General features: G+C 35.3%; 1 protein-coding gene across 1 annotated transcript; it reads left to right on the top strand.

Moving 5' to 3' along the window:
* Nucleotides 1–6,584: 6,584 nt before the first annotated feature.
* Nucleotides 6,585–16,876, top strand: LOC121389488. Its single transcript, XM_041521139.1, has 2 exons — nt 6,585–7,527; nt 10,266–16,876. Exons 1-2 carry the CDS (start codon nt 6,709–6,711, stop codon nt 15,351–15,353), a joined length of 5,907 nt encoding a protein of 1,968 aa, XP_041377073.1. The 5' UTR covers nt 6,585–6,708; the 3' UTR covers nt 15,354–16,876.
* The last annotated feature ends 562 nt before the right edge of the window (nt 16,877–17,438 follow it).

Below are 17,438 nucleotides of genomic sequence, written 5' to 3'. Positions count from 1 at the left end.
CGAGTTGAAGAGTTTAGCAGCAGACGAGTGTTCAAAAGAACGATCGCTCGCCAAATTGGTTCATGTGACTAACATTAAAATTAAAGTTAAACTTGAAAACATTGATTTATTAATCATCGGATATCGATAATTTTATCACGTAGGCCCTTTCCCACAAACAGAACAGCACATATATATGATGTCCTTTTATATGCCAGTCGTGGGGCACTGGTTAGTCGAACAGTAGGCCTCCTGGAAAACCCTAATCAGAGAATATTGTAGGTCAACCGAGAGGATTCGATCCTTCGATCCAAACACCTACGGCGTACACTCTACCGACTGAGTTACATCCCGCTGAGCTAGATTCCGCAGCGTAATCAGTAGCGGTTCTAAGGGGAGCCCCAGCACCCACCCCCCCCCCCCCCCCCCCCCTAAATTTTGTGATTTTACGTTGGAGAATCCGAGAAATCCCTTCGATAACGTTTGTGGCCTTCTGGCACATGTCATTGCCCCTCCACCTCAAATGGATTTTTCTGGATCAGCCACTACTAATGCTAAATTAATGTGATATTGAGAATATTACATGAGTTGCCGTGGAATATACCATTTACAGGGCTTCTAGAATGTTTGTAAAATCCACTAGCCATGGAATCAGTAATTAAAAAATTGACTAGCCACGATTAAAAATCCACTAGCCCTACTTTACTTTAAAGTAAATATAATTTTACTAATAGTAATAATCAGATATGTCGCCTAAAGAGGGAGATAGAGCTTAAAAACATTAAGATTGGGGAGGTAGGAGTGGGGACAGGATATTCATATTTACAAAATAGACCTAAATGCAGAATTTGACCTTTTTGTTTTATACCAGCCGTCGGGTATGGTAATAGTAGTTATTTACTAGCCCAGCATTGAATATCACTAGCCACGGGTGTGGGGATACATGCATAATCTAGAAGCCCTGTCACTTATCTTACAACAAGTACGTTGTTTTGAAACGTATCTATCGAGCAAAAGCGAAAAGGTAAGATAAATGGTATCTAACGGACACAAATATATACCTATAGTCGGTCCCATCCTCCTACAAAACATTTTTTAATCAATTATAATCTCAAGTGTCATACTTTACTATTTGGAGATTCAAATTTAAGTGTCCAAGATAATATCTCCACATTAAAATCTGTTCCGAATTTTCTTAATAGTTAGCGTTTCGAGATCAATATTAACCATTTAACCATTCTAACTGTTTGCTATTTATTCTTTATTTCTTCTACACACTCCTCTCTTCTATTCCCCCAATTATCCGTGTTATCTTTATTGTAATATTGTTCTAGCCATCTTGATATATAACATGTATATTTGTTAAATGTAGGGAGAGGCCTAATATAGGCACTTGCCTGTTGGCCAATCCCAAATTTGATTTGCAAATAAATATATTTTAAACCAAAACTTTTTTCTTTCTTTTTTTTTCTTCTTTTTTTAAAAATAATTTCAGTTTGGTTTGACGTAAAAAAAAGAAAAAAAAGAAGAAGAAGTAAAAATGTTTTGGAAATTACAACCAAAAAAATCCTATTTATGTGTGTGTGTGCAATTTCAAAAATATTCAGCTCAGCGCTTGTAGTTAACGTATGCGTTATTTCTTATTATCATTATCATCTTGTGTAAGTGTCGGGCACTCTGGTCCGACCATAAGATCACCTTATAGTTGCAACCCCTACTTTCATCCCGTGAAAATGGTCAAACCTGTAACGTAATTAGGATAAGGTTATGCAATATGTCCATAGAGTGAAACAAGAATGTAACGTTGAAGTGGGGAAAGAGAGAGCTTGTCTCCATAGCCGTTAGTCTACTTATAAGCGGTACGTGTGCGTTTTTACAAATATGAAAAAGTACTTTTGTGATATGAAAAACACTAGGATGACAAGAAAAACTTCGAATGTACGGAAATGGATAATCTAAACAATAACATTTAAGTAGGCCTAATCTCTGATTTTATTTTTTTTAAAACACACACACCCAACAACTCCCCCCCCCTGCCCCCCCCAAAAAAAAACCCCACCCCCAAACCAACCCCCAAATTTGTTCTAATAATAAAACAAAATACGCCATGGTGTTAAAAAATTAGGGTCTGTCATTTTTAGTGTATAACTACTTTATGCACTTAAGGTGATCTTAGCGATAAGATCGCTTCATATAGAATGATGTACTGGTCAGCACCTAGGATAATCCAGTCGTATTCATAATCATTAGGCCTATAGCCTACGTCTGTGTAAGAAAATCTTTCGATTGAATAACAATCAGGAACGGTTATAGTTTTAAATAAAGATGATAGGTCTGCAGATAACTAATGATTGTGAAGTTAACTTAATTATTTTCCTATACATGCATTTAATTAAGCACAAAATTTGAAAATACGCTGTTAGGGCATTCAGTTCAGGTCCATAATTATTATGCTGTCCGTCCAGGATTGAGGTTTATGCACGAGCCCCAACATTTTAGTTTTTTCATTATTGCTCCAGTTTTAGATAATATCTCTGCATTAGCCTATATATAAGCATTATTTATTTATTTATTTATTTATTTAATATGTCTGATTGTATAGCAGAGTTACGTTATGTTGTTATGTTAGGTCTATGCTATGCTATCATTGCTATGACATGCTATATTATGCTATGAAGGGACGATATTTTCTTCTTTTTATCCTAAAATATATAATTAACTTTATTTATTTAATTTAGTTTTACTTATTGTGAATTAGACTAGTCATTTACAGATTTATAAATCACTGCACATTGTGCCTGCTATAATCTAGACAACGCCTACGAAAGGAAAGGGAGAGAACTGGCTAGCCCAGCCGAGTAACAGCGATTTGTTAGCAGGATGCAACTGTGTCCAACTGTTACCAGTAGTTAAAATATTTTATTTTTAACACTGACTGCCGTGACAAGCCCGGTAAGGTGCAGTAGTTGACGAGTATTTCACAACATAACATTCTTCTATATGCAAATGTTGCTTAAATTAATAATTGATAATGTTTTTACCAGAAAATCGCCGTTCTTTAGAACTGGCAGACATAATTATCAGCCGATAATTTATGCTAAATTTAGCCAGTTATTTTATATATAAATTAGATGGAAAATATTGATTTATTTCTGTTTTGAACGTTATGTTCTTTTTATATTCCACAATATATTATTGTTTTTTTAGATGCAGGATCATGTAATTTAATATTTATTAATTTGTAATTCCACATAAGTAAAATCTGTAAGAAAATATTGGCTTTTTGTAGGCCGCGTAAAATAGGTCAGATTACCATAGTGGCATTATGCAGAATTGCATTGCTGGAACGGTGCACTTTGCAAACGTTTGGAATATTATATTCCATTGTGTTTTTAAGGGTTTTTTTACAATCACATTTAATATTTTGTTTTCCCCGTTTATTCTTGAATGGAAGCAACTATGCTTTCCATCGATGGTAAATCAGTCTGCAGGCGTAAGACAAGGAAAGCACCTGGGTGGGTCATTTAACTGTGTTTTTGTCAAGGTGCCAAAAATAGTTATCTGAATTCAGAGATCAAGGCCATTATTGCTGATTGAGCTGAATCATTTCTGTAGTAATGCTGATTGCCTCGTAAATAAATAAAAAAATTTTTTGTTATTTATTATTTATTTATTTATTTTATTTTTATTATTTTCTTTGTTATAATAATAATTATCAGTAGTATTAAATAATAATAATAATAATTATTATTATAATTATTGGAAGTTATTATTATTTTTTTTTAAGTATTATGAAATTTCCATTTGACTTCCAATAGCCAATATATTTTTTGTGCTGGGGTGTCGTTTAACATCCATTCTTTCATTAATTCATAAATGTTCTACAGCGTACATGTAAATGCAAATTAACATCACTTGATTATTCACTATACCGTCATGCCAGACATCATTTTAAGTGTTTTGGGGTCAATAATTTCAGTTAGCTTTATATAAAAGAAAATGAAAAATTGTTTTGGAAATAACAAAAATGTTTTAGATATTTATGTGTAAATTGTGAAAACATTGGTCAAGATATGAGGAGTTTGAAATAATTATTTCTCAAATGTGTTTTTAACCTTCAGACATATAAAAGAGATTACCACAAATATAGAGAATTTCGTAGGATAAAGTAATCAAGTAAGTATAATTTTAAACTCCATGAGCAGACAACATTCTTCACTATATATACAGTTATTTGGATTGGTGATAGTTGCTGATCAATTTAAAAATTGATTAGCAACTCCTATTTAACATTTTATAATTGTGCAGCAATCTCTGAACCTTGGATAGCAAATCATGAGACACTACTGAACATAGCTAGTGTACAGAAACTACTATCCTTGTCAAATGCAAGTAGACTTCTGACAGATAGGTTAATAAAATATGACCATCAGTCCATCTGATCTTTTTTCAGACACTGCAAAAAAAGAATGTATTTTCTGTTGAATGCACAATTCCACATGATTCAAATTGCTCAGAACATTCACTAAACAACCCTCTATATTTAACTTTTCCATCTAGGAGCCAAATGGTACCTACTTCTATTTTTTATACAGATAGTATGCATTTTTTTAGATGCCATATGAAAGAAATGGTCACATTTGCGACCAAAACCGTCGCAATGTAGAGGGCTGCTAAATGTTAGTTTTTTTTATTATTATTAATCCATTTTAAAAATAAAAGTTGCAATTAAAGAGATCTCAACATATATACTGATTTCACTGGATGATCACTTGAAGTGAAAATTGTATTAGAACAAGAGGGCTTGAACTTAAGAATTTGTCTTAGACAGCAATTGTTAAAAGAATTGCCATAGGTGGAAAAGCACACAGACGGAAATTTTTAGCCTGCCTATGGCAATTTTGTTTAAAGTAACATTTTCAGCGAATAAACATGACTGAAAGATTATTTTGTTGTATGTAGACATTTCAAATGTGCATATGTTAAATACTGACAGATAATATACACCAGGTGTATACATTTTGCCATTGACAAGGAGCTTTACCGAAGGCACAAAAGTGCCGTCGGTGATGCTTTACTTAAGTCAATTTATGTCTCAATGACGGCAATTGGCATTGGTGCTGTTGTAAAGTCCGCACCCTGCCACAGTACATACTTGTACAATATTGTGCAGACTGATGGACTAATATAAATTCTTGCTGGCTAGTAAATGTTTAGTACTACAGTACTGTCGGAAATAGAATAAAAATGATTTTCGTCGATTATTTCTTACATATTAAACAGACAAGTAAATATCTATTTAATGATAGTCTACCTAATTTAGCATTTACTTGTTTTGGCTTTCATTGATGTACAAGGTGGTGTTTACTCTTGAAATTGAAAGAATGATGTCAGTAAACATGATTTGTGCACTTTATTCGAACAGACTATAACAAATTTTAGTCAACTTGTGTCAATTTCATTGCTGATACAATACCTGAGGGACGTTTCTGATGATGGTGGTTACCCCTAAAACAAAATATTTGTAGACATTTATAAGTAACTTTTGAGCAAAACTGTCAAGAACCATTCTGAGTTTGTGATCTATAATACTGGTATTAAAGGAGCTATCTCAAAGTTGCATAATGACAGCTATTGCAAATTATGTTTCTATTAAATTTTGCTTTAACATTTAAAGACTACACCTTTAACTATATGCTCATAAATGATTATAGGAAATAAGTTTATCTACTAGTAGACTTTTTCATTTTTATTGGAGAATCTTTATCACAAACCGAAAGAAAGAAATGTTTTATTTAATGATGCATTCAACACATTTTATTTACGGTTATATGGCGTCAGACATATGGTTAAAGACCACACAGATCGAGAGAGGAAACCTGCTGTCGCCACTTCATGGGCTACTCTTTTTGATTAGCAGCAAGGGTTCTTTTATATGCACCATCCCACAGACAGGGTAGTACATACCACAGTCTTTGATATACCAGTTGTGGTGCACTGGTGGGGATTGATCCCAGACCAACTGCGCATTAAGTGAACGCTTTACCACTGGGCTACGTCCTGCCCCTTATCACAAACAGATGCTCACATACCCAACTTCTAATATAGCACCTTTAAGTGGTTTTCTAATGTACTTATATAGAATTTATATTCACTAAATATGCTGGTCATAATTAATAATTTATGCTGCAATTCAATATAACCAGTTAACCTGCAGTTTTAAATTAAAAGTTTGTTTAAGGGTAAATGAAATTGACACATATCATCACAATGTATTATAGTCTGTTCCAATAAAGATCACAAATCTCCTGTTTATTGACATCTTTATTTCAATTTCAAGAGTAAACACCACCTTGTACATCAATGAGAGCCCAAACAAGTAAATGCTAAATTAGGTAGAGTATCATTAAATAGGTGTTTACAAAATATTTACTTGTCAGTTTAATATGAAAGAAATAATTGATGAAAATCATGATGAAAATCATGTGTTAAGGTAATTAAAAAATCCTTTCACGTCCATAAACAAAAAAATGGGTATGTTATACATTTTATGATCTGTCATTTAATCTGTTATTATTTATTCTTTTCAGAAAACTAGCATGACTAACTCCTACAGACTAAAGATATAGTGAAGAGATTATTTGAATGGTGGTATTTTCAGCAGACATTACAAATTGTGCTTCATTCTGTGAACAGTGATATGATTACGGAATATAGTTAAAAAGAAACATGTTTTCTCAGGACTTGATTGATATAAAGCAAGAACCACCAGATGAGGTGGATGAGGACTTGGCATCCATCTTGAACAGTGACATACAGTTGACAGAGGTTAGTCCCGGACGTAATGGTGTTGCCAGCTTAAATGCATCAGAAGTTACAGATTTGCTTTCAGATGAAAAGGAGACAGTCAATGACAAGAATGCAAATGGCAAAAGTGTCAAAGCTAATCTGAGATGCAAGTTTTCCTTCTGCAGTTTTCGTGCAAGGAAAATTTCGGTGTTAGAACGACATGAAGCTAAACACAGCATCCCAGGGAGTTACTATGAATGTAAATACTGCAAATTCATGACTCCAGTCCACCAAAAGTTACAGGAACATGAAGCAAAGCACACAAATACTAAACCATTCAAATGCAGAAAGTGTTCCTATCGCAGTAGATACAGAGCCGACATTTACCATCACAGTGCAAAACATTTAAAAGAAAAGAAATTCAAATGTCCAAATGAAGGATGCAACTTTGTGACAAAATGGCGAAGGAATATCCACCACCATATTCTGACCCACACAGATCACCGGCCTCATGAATGTAACATCTGTGATTACAAGTTCAAACGACTCCAGGATCTAAAGTACCACCTATACCGTCACAATGACGAGAAGCCAATTACCTGCGACCAGTGTGATTTCCGATGTAAGACGAATTACGAGCTTGGCTGCCACAAGCTCAAACATTCCTCAGTGCGCAACTACGCCTGTACGTTCCCGGGATGTCAACAGAGAACCAAGACAAAATCAGATCTGACCAAACATATGAAAACTCACAGCAAAGTAAGGTGTTTTTTTAGTGCTCATTATTATATCCATTTAAGTTTCAAAGTAGGAGTCTGCTTTTGTTTCGTAAGCAGTTGTTAAACACCTCCCTTGAAAATGTGTACATTTATATGATATTATTAAATATATACGGTTTAAGCTGGATGTGAAAAATTAATAGCAATTTGGTGAATTTGATCAGAAATTGTGAAGCCAAAATCAAGTAACATTTAGCTAAACAGAATTCTTTTTAAAATACCTACTAACAATACACGATTTTTGAATTAGATTTTTGGTGAACTGGTAATGACATATCTTTGCCAAATTCAACTTTTAAATTGAATAAACCCTCAATATATTTTAAAGATGAGACAGAAATCTATATGGTACATATATGTAATTTCAATTAATTGTTGCAATAGAAACAATTATCATACTTCAATATTTTAATAATATTTCACTTCATTATTCCAATAATATCTCAGTGCTTTATTATTCCTAAATTGATGATCAATCATACTTTAAGCATCCATGTTGACTTATGTTAATAATGCTGGCTAAATGTTTGAGTATTAACACAAGCCTTGAAATAAAACATTTTAGTGTACCTGACACAATGTCCTGCACCAATCAATTTGTGCCTGACATGAAAGAAATTGTACCTGTCACAAAACATTGTAAATAAAAATGAAATAAATTATGTTTTGTGTTGTTTAATAATTGATATATTTAATTACTAAATAACCAATGCAGCAATTAAGGCAGTAGTCACCAAATGATGACATTTATTATTGTTACATACTTACTAGTCTATGATGTATTAATATATGTCCTCTGGTAAAGCTGTATCCTAACTAGCCGCGAGCTACATGAGCGATTACTTTAGAAATCATGCGTACAGTTGGGATGCGGCAATGGAAGTCAATGTTTTCTAAAATAATCGCTTGCGGCCGGTTAGGATAGGGCTTAAGAAACACATGAAAATGTTGTCACTATCACTTTGTGTTGAACTTTCAGATTCATGATGATCTGACTCAGACTCATCCATTTTTTTCAATGTCATCAGTGTCTTGTTTGTGGTAATATTCTATATTTTTGGTTGCCGAGTGATCTTTAGCATTTGACACACGCAGATGTGTGGACTCTTTGATCCATGCGTCCGAAAAATCGTGATTATACTGCATTTCTTTTTGAAATGTTTTGCAGAGCGAGCACGTCATAAGTGTAACCTCGCCTTTGGTGTTTTCTTCAAACTGTAGCCACAAAGAGGCATTTGTTTTAACTAAATACTCCTTTTACCATTTTAGTTCAGTGCTACTACTCTGCGGGATATTCGTTCGGGAATTTTTGGGGGACAATTTAATCGGCGGCTGCCCGCCGCAGATACTGGGAACAGGGACAGTTGATTTGTAATTATTGGTACCTGTCTTTTCTTTTACAGCAAAGACTGAAGTTATTTTGTTCAACATCCTTTAATTGTTAACCACGAGGCAATTTGAATTGCAAACTTTAAACGAAAACGCCACAGGAAGTATACGCTAAGTACGAACGGTCAATTACTAACATGCGTGACATCACATTTCACAATGTAAGTTCCCGCAAAATTGAGACTATAAAAAATCCTACTAAACAGGTACGCGGACTGTAGATGAACTTCGTGTTGGACTGTCAAGTGCCCCGCGAACCGGTTCGAATCCCACTGGTACACATTTGTATTTTTTCATTCGTAATCAATTTTTTTTTTAATCGGTGCATTAAGTGTATTCGACTCCAAAACAGCCGGCTTTTACTACAACGCGAGCTTCGGACATGGTGACCGGCGCAATCGACATTGTTACTGACAAGTTACAAATTTGTACCGGACAATGACCGTGACCGGCCGCTTATTTCAAGGCTTGTTAACATTATGTTGTTGTGTTGGTATAAACTACTCCTGGCAAATTTCTCTATTAGTACAGGGAACATTTTGAAAACAAAATGTTGATTAACAATATTTCTGGTCCACTGAAAATTGATTAGCAATTACTATTTAATGTTTTAAAATTATGTAGCGATCTCTGTAACCATAACATACAAGACAGGGGGTATAAGGGGGTCAACCTCAAATTCGGGCAAAAATGATACTAATATTCGGGCAAAATGTGCTAACATGAGACCTTTTTACCATTTATTTTTATCATTTGACCCTCAAAATTAGTTGTAATCCATGTAAAAATGTTTGTGATTTGTTTGCAAGCCTGTATAGCTGTTTGGTAGTAATATTAATATGAATAAATATTGTAATGCAGATTCGGGCATTTTTGTTTAATTTGAGCAAAAGCCAACCTGGCCCCTCTACAAAAATTGGAGCCCGTACGCCTATGTCTGTAACTTGCATAGCAAATTGTGTTGTGATACTGAACAAAATATTCTCTTTAGTAGGAGCTCAGTTGGTAGAGTGCTGAACTGTCACACATACATTAAAACTCACATGTACTACAGGTTCCTTTTTAATTTTGGGTGGCCTTATATATACAAGAAAACAATATTGGAAGTCATGAGATACATGCATCAATAGTCCTTCCCACATGGAGCACAATTTTCTTACAAGTTATTTATTTTCGAGCCAATTGTTTTCTGAATTGCACACAAAAATTGTATTGTTTTTACTTTTACTTTTCTTCTTACGTCAAACCAAACTGAAATTATTTACCAAAAAACATTTTTGTAAGAGGATGAGATAGTTAAAAAGTATTTGTCTTGTTTTTATTTTTCAGGCTCAGGATTACCTGTGTCCAGTGTGTGGGAAAGGTTTCCACATGCGCAACAGTTTAACAAGACACATGGAGCGCCATCAGGATGCGAGGAATTACAAATGCGGTTTGTGCACGAAGGCCTTCAAAACGAAAGCCACACTGCGGACACACATGCAGGTCCACAGCGGAGTGAAACCCTGGACTTGTGACATCTGTTCAAGAGATTTCCTTAACAAGTGGAATATGATGAAACACAAGGAGACTCATGGCGAAAATCGTCCATTCAAATGCCCCATCTGTCCGTATGGAGCAAGAGTTGGAGAGCATCTGCTGGCTCACATCGGAACCATGCATGGCAAGAACTTTGCTTATTACTGCGAGATTTGCAAGAAGCCCTGGAAGAGGTTTAGCCAGCTTCAGATTCACATGAAGCGCATGCACAAAGGAGCTCTGCGGTCCAGTTTTGGTAACAGCATGAAGATGGATATTAAACTGGAACCAGGTGAGGATGGTGATATAGAAACAGGTTGTGACTTGATCAGTGTTAAAAAGATTGATCCAACAAACATGGAACAGTTTAAACGCAAGCGTGGAAGGCCACCCAAAATTAAAAAGGAACCTGTAGACATTGATGATGTAAGAATAGCCGAGGGTGAAGGTCACAGTTGTGGGGATCCTGTCGCAGATGTAGTTGAAGCCATTGTATCTCATCAGAAAGAACCAAAGTGCACTTCTTATGATTCACTGCCAGTTCAGGTCAAACATGAAGTGCCATCAGAGGTTGGTCCAGCTAAGATAGTTTGTTTTGGGGAATTCAGGTTGCCATTGGCAACAAAAGGTTTTCCTTTTAATTATGACAAAAATGGGAAGAAACCAAACTCTTGGTTTATGAATCCTGAAAACATGCAAGGAAAGGCAGCGGATAAGCAGCAGGCATATCTGGAGAAGAAAGAACGTGATTTTGAGAGACGCTATGGCCGGAAATTGGGTTGGCGTAGATTTAGGTTACGGAAGAAGCCCAGACCAGGAGTTTCCTTCACCAGTGTTTCAAATAAAGAAGAACAGGATGACATTGATTCAAAATGCTCACAAACTAAAATGGAGGGAAAAGTTGAAAGTAACAGCGACAGTGGAAAACAAGAGAAAAAGCAGATAATGCAAAAACACAAACAAGATCCAATGGAATTGCTTATAGAAGGTAGAAAGAAACTGATCCTGATGCGAAAAATTAAAAGGCGACAAAAACGTTGGAAGCAGCGCATGGCAGAGATAATGCCAAGTGATGACGAATTTAGCGATGAAGAATTTACAAAACCTAAGGTTCCAGTTCCTTCAGAGTATCTTGTCAGTCAGATTACACAAGATGGATACCAAGAGACATCAATCAAACAAAACCAGTGTAGTTCTACAGCAGATGGATACCAAGAGACATCAGTCAAACAAGACCAAGATAGTTCTGACCAAGAAGATGACATTCCATTAAGTAAGCTGAAAACCTCTGATGATCTAGATGATCTTCCACTGAGCATGCTCAGAACTAAATCACCTAAGATTATCACTACAACCAAAGGAAATCTTAAGAGATGGTATCAGAAACGACAAGCCATGATGACACCTTCATGTTTAACTAAAGGTTATCTATCAAATCTGCCACCAAAACAAGAAAGAAAACAACATAAGAGACAGTTGGAAAATGGTGTCAGAAATGAAACCATAAAGACTAAGAAAAGAAAGAGTTGTCAGGAGACCACTGCAGCTATGGAAACCAATTTCTATACTGGAAGTGTTCGAATACTGGGTAAAACTCTGATTGCAGAATCAGAAAATAATGGAAGTATCATAGAGATGACTGGAGATTTGGATACTGATTACAAGAGTACCATCAGCTCTTCTCCAGCAAAATCTGATCTGTCAAGAAATGACAGTCCTTTAAAACTGAAAGGAAAAAAGATTGAAAACATTGTAGCAAAGTTGAAAGCAAAGAAATTTGGTTCTGACAAAATCGGAAATGCAATAGAAGTGAACTTGCATGGAAAGGTAAAGAAAAAGGTAGGCAGACCGAAAGGTTCTAGAAACAAAATAAAAGTGAATGATGAAACTAAAAGTGAAGCTCATACATCAGTAAGTCATGAAATATATTCTACAAAAGCTGGGGTTCTGGAACAAAGCATTTCTCTTTTGATAAAGGCAAGAAAGGGAAGACCAAAAGGATCAAAGAATAAAGTAAAAAGTGCCCACGTAAAACCTCTAGGTGATAATAACTCTACAGCTGTAACCTTAGAGCAGTGTGATACATTGAAACTTATGGTACAAAATACTCACACTGATACAACAAATGTAAAACCTACCTTTACATTAGATACATCTGTAATCTCGGTAACACCAGAATCGAAAAATGATAAAAACAAAGGAAATGGTATCAATTCTTGTACCAAGATGGAAGTAGACAGTGTTGACCATAACACATGTGTCAATAAGATTAAAAAGGTAGGAAGGCCGAAAGGTTCAAAAACTGGAGTAAATAAAAACAGATGGTTAAAGAAAAGCAAGTCTCGTGTTGGTTTGCTGAAAAAAAGTAAACAACTTGATCCAAAAATTAAGACTACAGGTGCCATTATGACATTGCAGAGTGGAAAGGTTTATGAATTAAAACCTGGCAATATATGGAGTTTAACTGAAAAAGTTAGTAACACACAAGTGGAGTGTACGAAATCTACACAGACTTTGGTACACGAGGGACATACTAAAACTCGGCAGTCTAAAACTATTGATCCTTCAGAAACCAAAAAATCAGCAAATTTCTTATCTGGAAAATGTAAAGCTGCCATCAGTGTTCAGTTAAAAAACAAATTACTTGATAAAATTGCCAAACAGAAGACTAAAACAAGAGTGTCATTGGAAGCTTCAGATCTTGTTCTTGGTGTTGTAGACACCAGTCACAGTGTGGTGAATCTTACACGAAAGAGGAAAGTTGGAAGACCCAAAGGTTCCAAAAACAAGGTAGGAAATAAAGTTTTGATTTCAAATCTTGACAGTAAGACAGTGAAGAAAGTAAAAAGTAAGAAACAAACTGAATCCAACACAAGAAATGATTCTAAAAAGACCAAATTGAAAAGGTTGAAGGATGAATCCAATGCCACAAACAAACAAGCAAAAAAAAAGACTAAAACTTGTTCCAACCAGAAAAAACTAACCAATCTAAAGGTGACAAAAATGAAACAGAAATACAAACAGCAGTTGAAAAATAAGGAAAAGGGGATTAACAAAATAGTTAAAGTTAAAGGGAACAAGAAGGTCAAGAAATGTTTAAAAATGAAAGGCACTAAAGGTAACAAAAATGCTTCACAAATATCGAAAAGAAAAAAGTTAGTTTGTGCAATTGGTTCAGTAACAGCAAAAAATAAGACTGTGAAGCAGAAGTCTAACCCACAGGTCTGGTACATAGACATTGAACGAGAAAGCGCTGATGAAATTACAACAAACGTACCAATTGTTCAGTCTGAACTGGCAAGTAATATCTTTGTGCAGACAATTACTGATGTAAATCTGAAAGTTGAAAAGCCATTGCTTTCAAACCCCATGACAACACAGGATCACATTCCTAATATTTCTGTCAAATCAGAACCACCAGAAAATGTAATAAAAACTGAACCTGTTCTGCCCGAGTTTTCACCACGTGTGTCATATACTGTGACAAAAGAAGAAGCTGAAGATATTTCCATTTACAGAGAGCATGCTCAAGCGTGGGGAGTGGGAAATGAAGGGTCTCATTCTTACACTGACACTGATGATTCGACTATAACTGACTTGATTACTCCACATGGATTGGAAGATCAGGAACAGAAACAGTTTCAGTCTAAAGCTATTCATACACAAGGTGCAGAAGGCCAAGAAACTGAAAATGGATGTGCCTTTGTAAAGGATGTTGTTAGTTTGCCAGTATCAAAGAAATGTGATGTTGAAATGTTGGAGAGAAGCTACCAGGAAGCAGATATTAGTACTCATCTTGTCAACACCAGTGATCTTGTCAAAGCTTTCCCAGATGTCCAGGAGCCGAACTTAAGCAGAGAATGTCTTGTACCGAGTGAAATAGCAGATGCTAGTAATAGTAATCCACTTATCAATCAGTCAAATTGTAACAATGCAAATAATAACAATGATCATTTTGTTACTTCACTAAATCCTGGTGTAGAAAATAATGGTATTATATTTGTCCATTCAGACTCTGAAATGGCAAATGTGGGAAATAGTGGTCCAGTTCAGAGTTTTCTGAATTTTAATATGGAAAATGATCGTCGTATCTCTAGTTCTACAGAATCTCACATGAAAAATAATGATCTTGTCCCAAGTAATTTAAATTCAGAAACTCTTGTCTCAAGTGATTCAACTGAAAACAATAGTGCTTTAGACTTTAGCCAACCAGCTTCTCATGTGGAATTTGAGGGTCTTACCTCAAGTCATGTGAATCTTGAATTGGTTAATATGGAAAATGACAGTCTTGTTGCGAGTCTCGCCAACTCTCAAATTCAAACTAATGAACTTCTTTCCAATAATCCTATGTCTGATGATGATGTAACTCAGATTAGGCATGACTTGCCTCTGTCTGATTGTAATAAAACAGATGAACCAAATGATGACATCATAATTACCAAGAGAGATTGTGAGATGGGAGTTGTAGTGTTTAGTGACCTTCATGCGACTGGTTCAGATGGCAAAGATGACCTACCAAATGACAATCATATTATGGCTCAACTATATTCTCAAGTGGAAGATCAAGACCATGCTTTTTTAACAGCAGCTTCAGACAACACTGATGAAAATGTCAGTGATCCATTCCATAATGATACCATAGCTTGTTCAACCTTTGAAATGGATGATGAAATACACAGTGAAGATAAAATGCACGTTGTAAAGTCCCCACTTCATCATGCTAACCCTGATCTGTCGTATAAAGTCGTACTGGCAGATTCAGAGGAAGAACATTTTGTAAGTGACATAGAAATGTTTAAACCAAGTATTAAGACTGAAATAGGATGTTTGCCAATTGACTGTGCTAGAAGGGAGAATTTAAAATCTACGAGTAGTGAAAATTTTAATGTGAGTGGTTGACCCTGGGATTCAGAAAGATTTTGACTGTATAATAAGGATATGACAAGGAAAGGATGAAAATGCCAGAAAGGATGAAATGTTTGAAATTGTTCTAGCAGAGATGGATACAACACACTGAGATTCTAGTCAAAATGACTGTGGATATTCATTCTATGTAATACTAATACCAGAAGAGATGAAATTGTACTAGTACTATAGAAGACGTATAGCATAGAAACATTTAGTCATAAGTCTTGTAATAAGAATGTAGGTAATTAAGCAGCTATAGTCCCAGAAAGGATGAAATATGTGTATATATCATACTGTATTAATAATGACCAACACAATACGAGAAACTACTAGTCAAAAGGAATCTTCTATCTTTTGTGTGCCAAATGGATTTGATATGATGCCGGAACAACAACATAGTTTTGATCACACTAAATCCCTGTATTAAGTTAAAACGTTTGTATATCAGACATTTTTTTTATCAACATGTTCTTAGTACACGTACAAATATAAACCATTATTTATTTTTAAGCTGCATTAAATACAACAGTAATTTTGTGTATTTGTAATAATAATACATTTTGAAGCATAATAAGTACCAATCTTTCCATTCAATATAACAGGCCTGTAGGAACAGTATATGGATTGGGGTGGGGTGGGGCACAATCTCTAGTGCACAAGCCACATTTTAGTATATACATTTATATATATTAGGACAAAAAAAACCTTTTTGTCCTTAAGTGAGGGTACAGGCCCTTCAGTCTCCCCCCTCTCCCAGTTCCTAAGGCCATATGTAATCCATAATGTGTTCTAGTCCAAGTGATCTTGTTAGCAACATGTTAATTTTTACAATTTCATTTTAATACAAATGTCATTGTATGAAAAAATCTGTGCTTCAAATGCTGTAAAATATTCTATGCTAAAGTTAAAGATTCTGCTTTAAACCATTGTAAGGATATTTTAACAGAAGATGTTTTATTTAATGACGCACTCAACACATTTTATTTACGGTTATATGGTGTAGGAAATATTTTAACAGAGTAACATTTAATATGAAGAATTTATGCAGGGTAGATTTTTTTTTCTCATTTCCCAAGAAGAATGTCTCCATGCTTTTGTGAATTATTAATTAATATTTTAAGGGCAGATCCATAACAATGACAAATGAAAATATTTGACCAAAATTTGAAGCATCAGTCATTTAGAAACCAAATGGGCTGTCACAAAAGCAAGTATACCGGTATTCATATTAAAGGCAGACTCTGTCAAAAGCAATTAAAAGTTGGTACGGCCATGAAAGAAATGTATATGATGAGATCTATACTATGTGAGCACCATAGGAAGAGAAGAAAATGTTCCTGGCCCAAAAAGTGGTCATACCAGCTATACCACTTCCGACACCCCTGAAAAGTGAAGACATTAAATTAAAGTATATCTTAATATTAATAAAAATATTAATTTGGAACTACATACAGTCAAACCGGCCTCGGTGGCGTCGTGGCAGGCCATCGGTCTACAGGCTGGTAGGTACTGGGTTCGGATCCCAGTCGAGGCATGGGATTTTTAATCCATATACCGACTCCAAACCCTGAGTGAGTGCTCCGCAAGGCTCAATGGGTAGGTGTAAACCACTTGCACCGACCAGTGATCCATAACTGGTTCAACAAAGGCCATGGTTTGTGCTATCCTGCCTGTGGGAAGCGCAAATAAAAGATCCCTTGCTGCCTGTCGTAAAAGAGTAGCCTATGTGGCGACAGCGGGTTTCCTCTAAAAACAGTGTCAGAATGACCATATGTTTGACGTCCAATAGCCGATGATAAGATAAAAAATCAATGTGCTCTAGCGGCGTCGTTAAATAAAACAAACTTTTACATACAGTCAAAACCTGTGTTAAGCAGCCAACAAACAGGATATAAAAATTGGATTTTAAAATAGATGGTTGCTTAATGCAGGTAAGTTTTTACTATGTTAGTGGATCCGGGAGAATAAAAAGATCACCCATCAAGGCAGGTGGCTGTTTAAAGAGTTGGTCGCTTGAGCAGATATCACATACTCAAAGTTACGTAAAATATTACTTCAGAGACCTCTCATCTCATT

The sequence above is a fragment of the Gigantopelta aegis genome, chromosome 14 (assembly GCF_016097555.1).
Source record: "Gigantopelta aegis isolate Gae_Host chromosome 14, Gae_host_genome, whole genome shotgun sequence".
In the NCBI taxonomy this organism is placed as follows: Eukaryota; Metazoa; Mollusca; class Gastropoda; order Neomphalida; family Peltospiridae; genus Gigantopelta; species Gigantopelta aegis.
The sequence above is the reverse complement of the archived record's forward strand: the minus strand, read 5'-3'. Positions and strand labels throughout refer to the sequence as shown.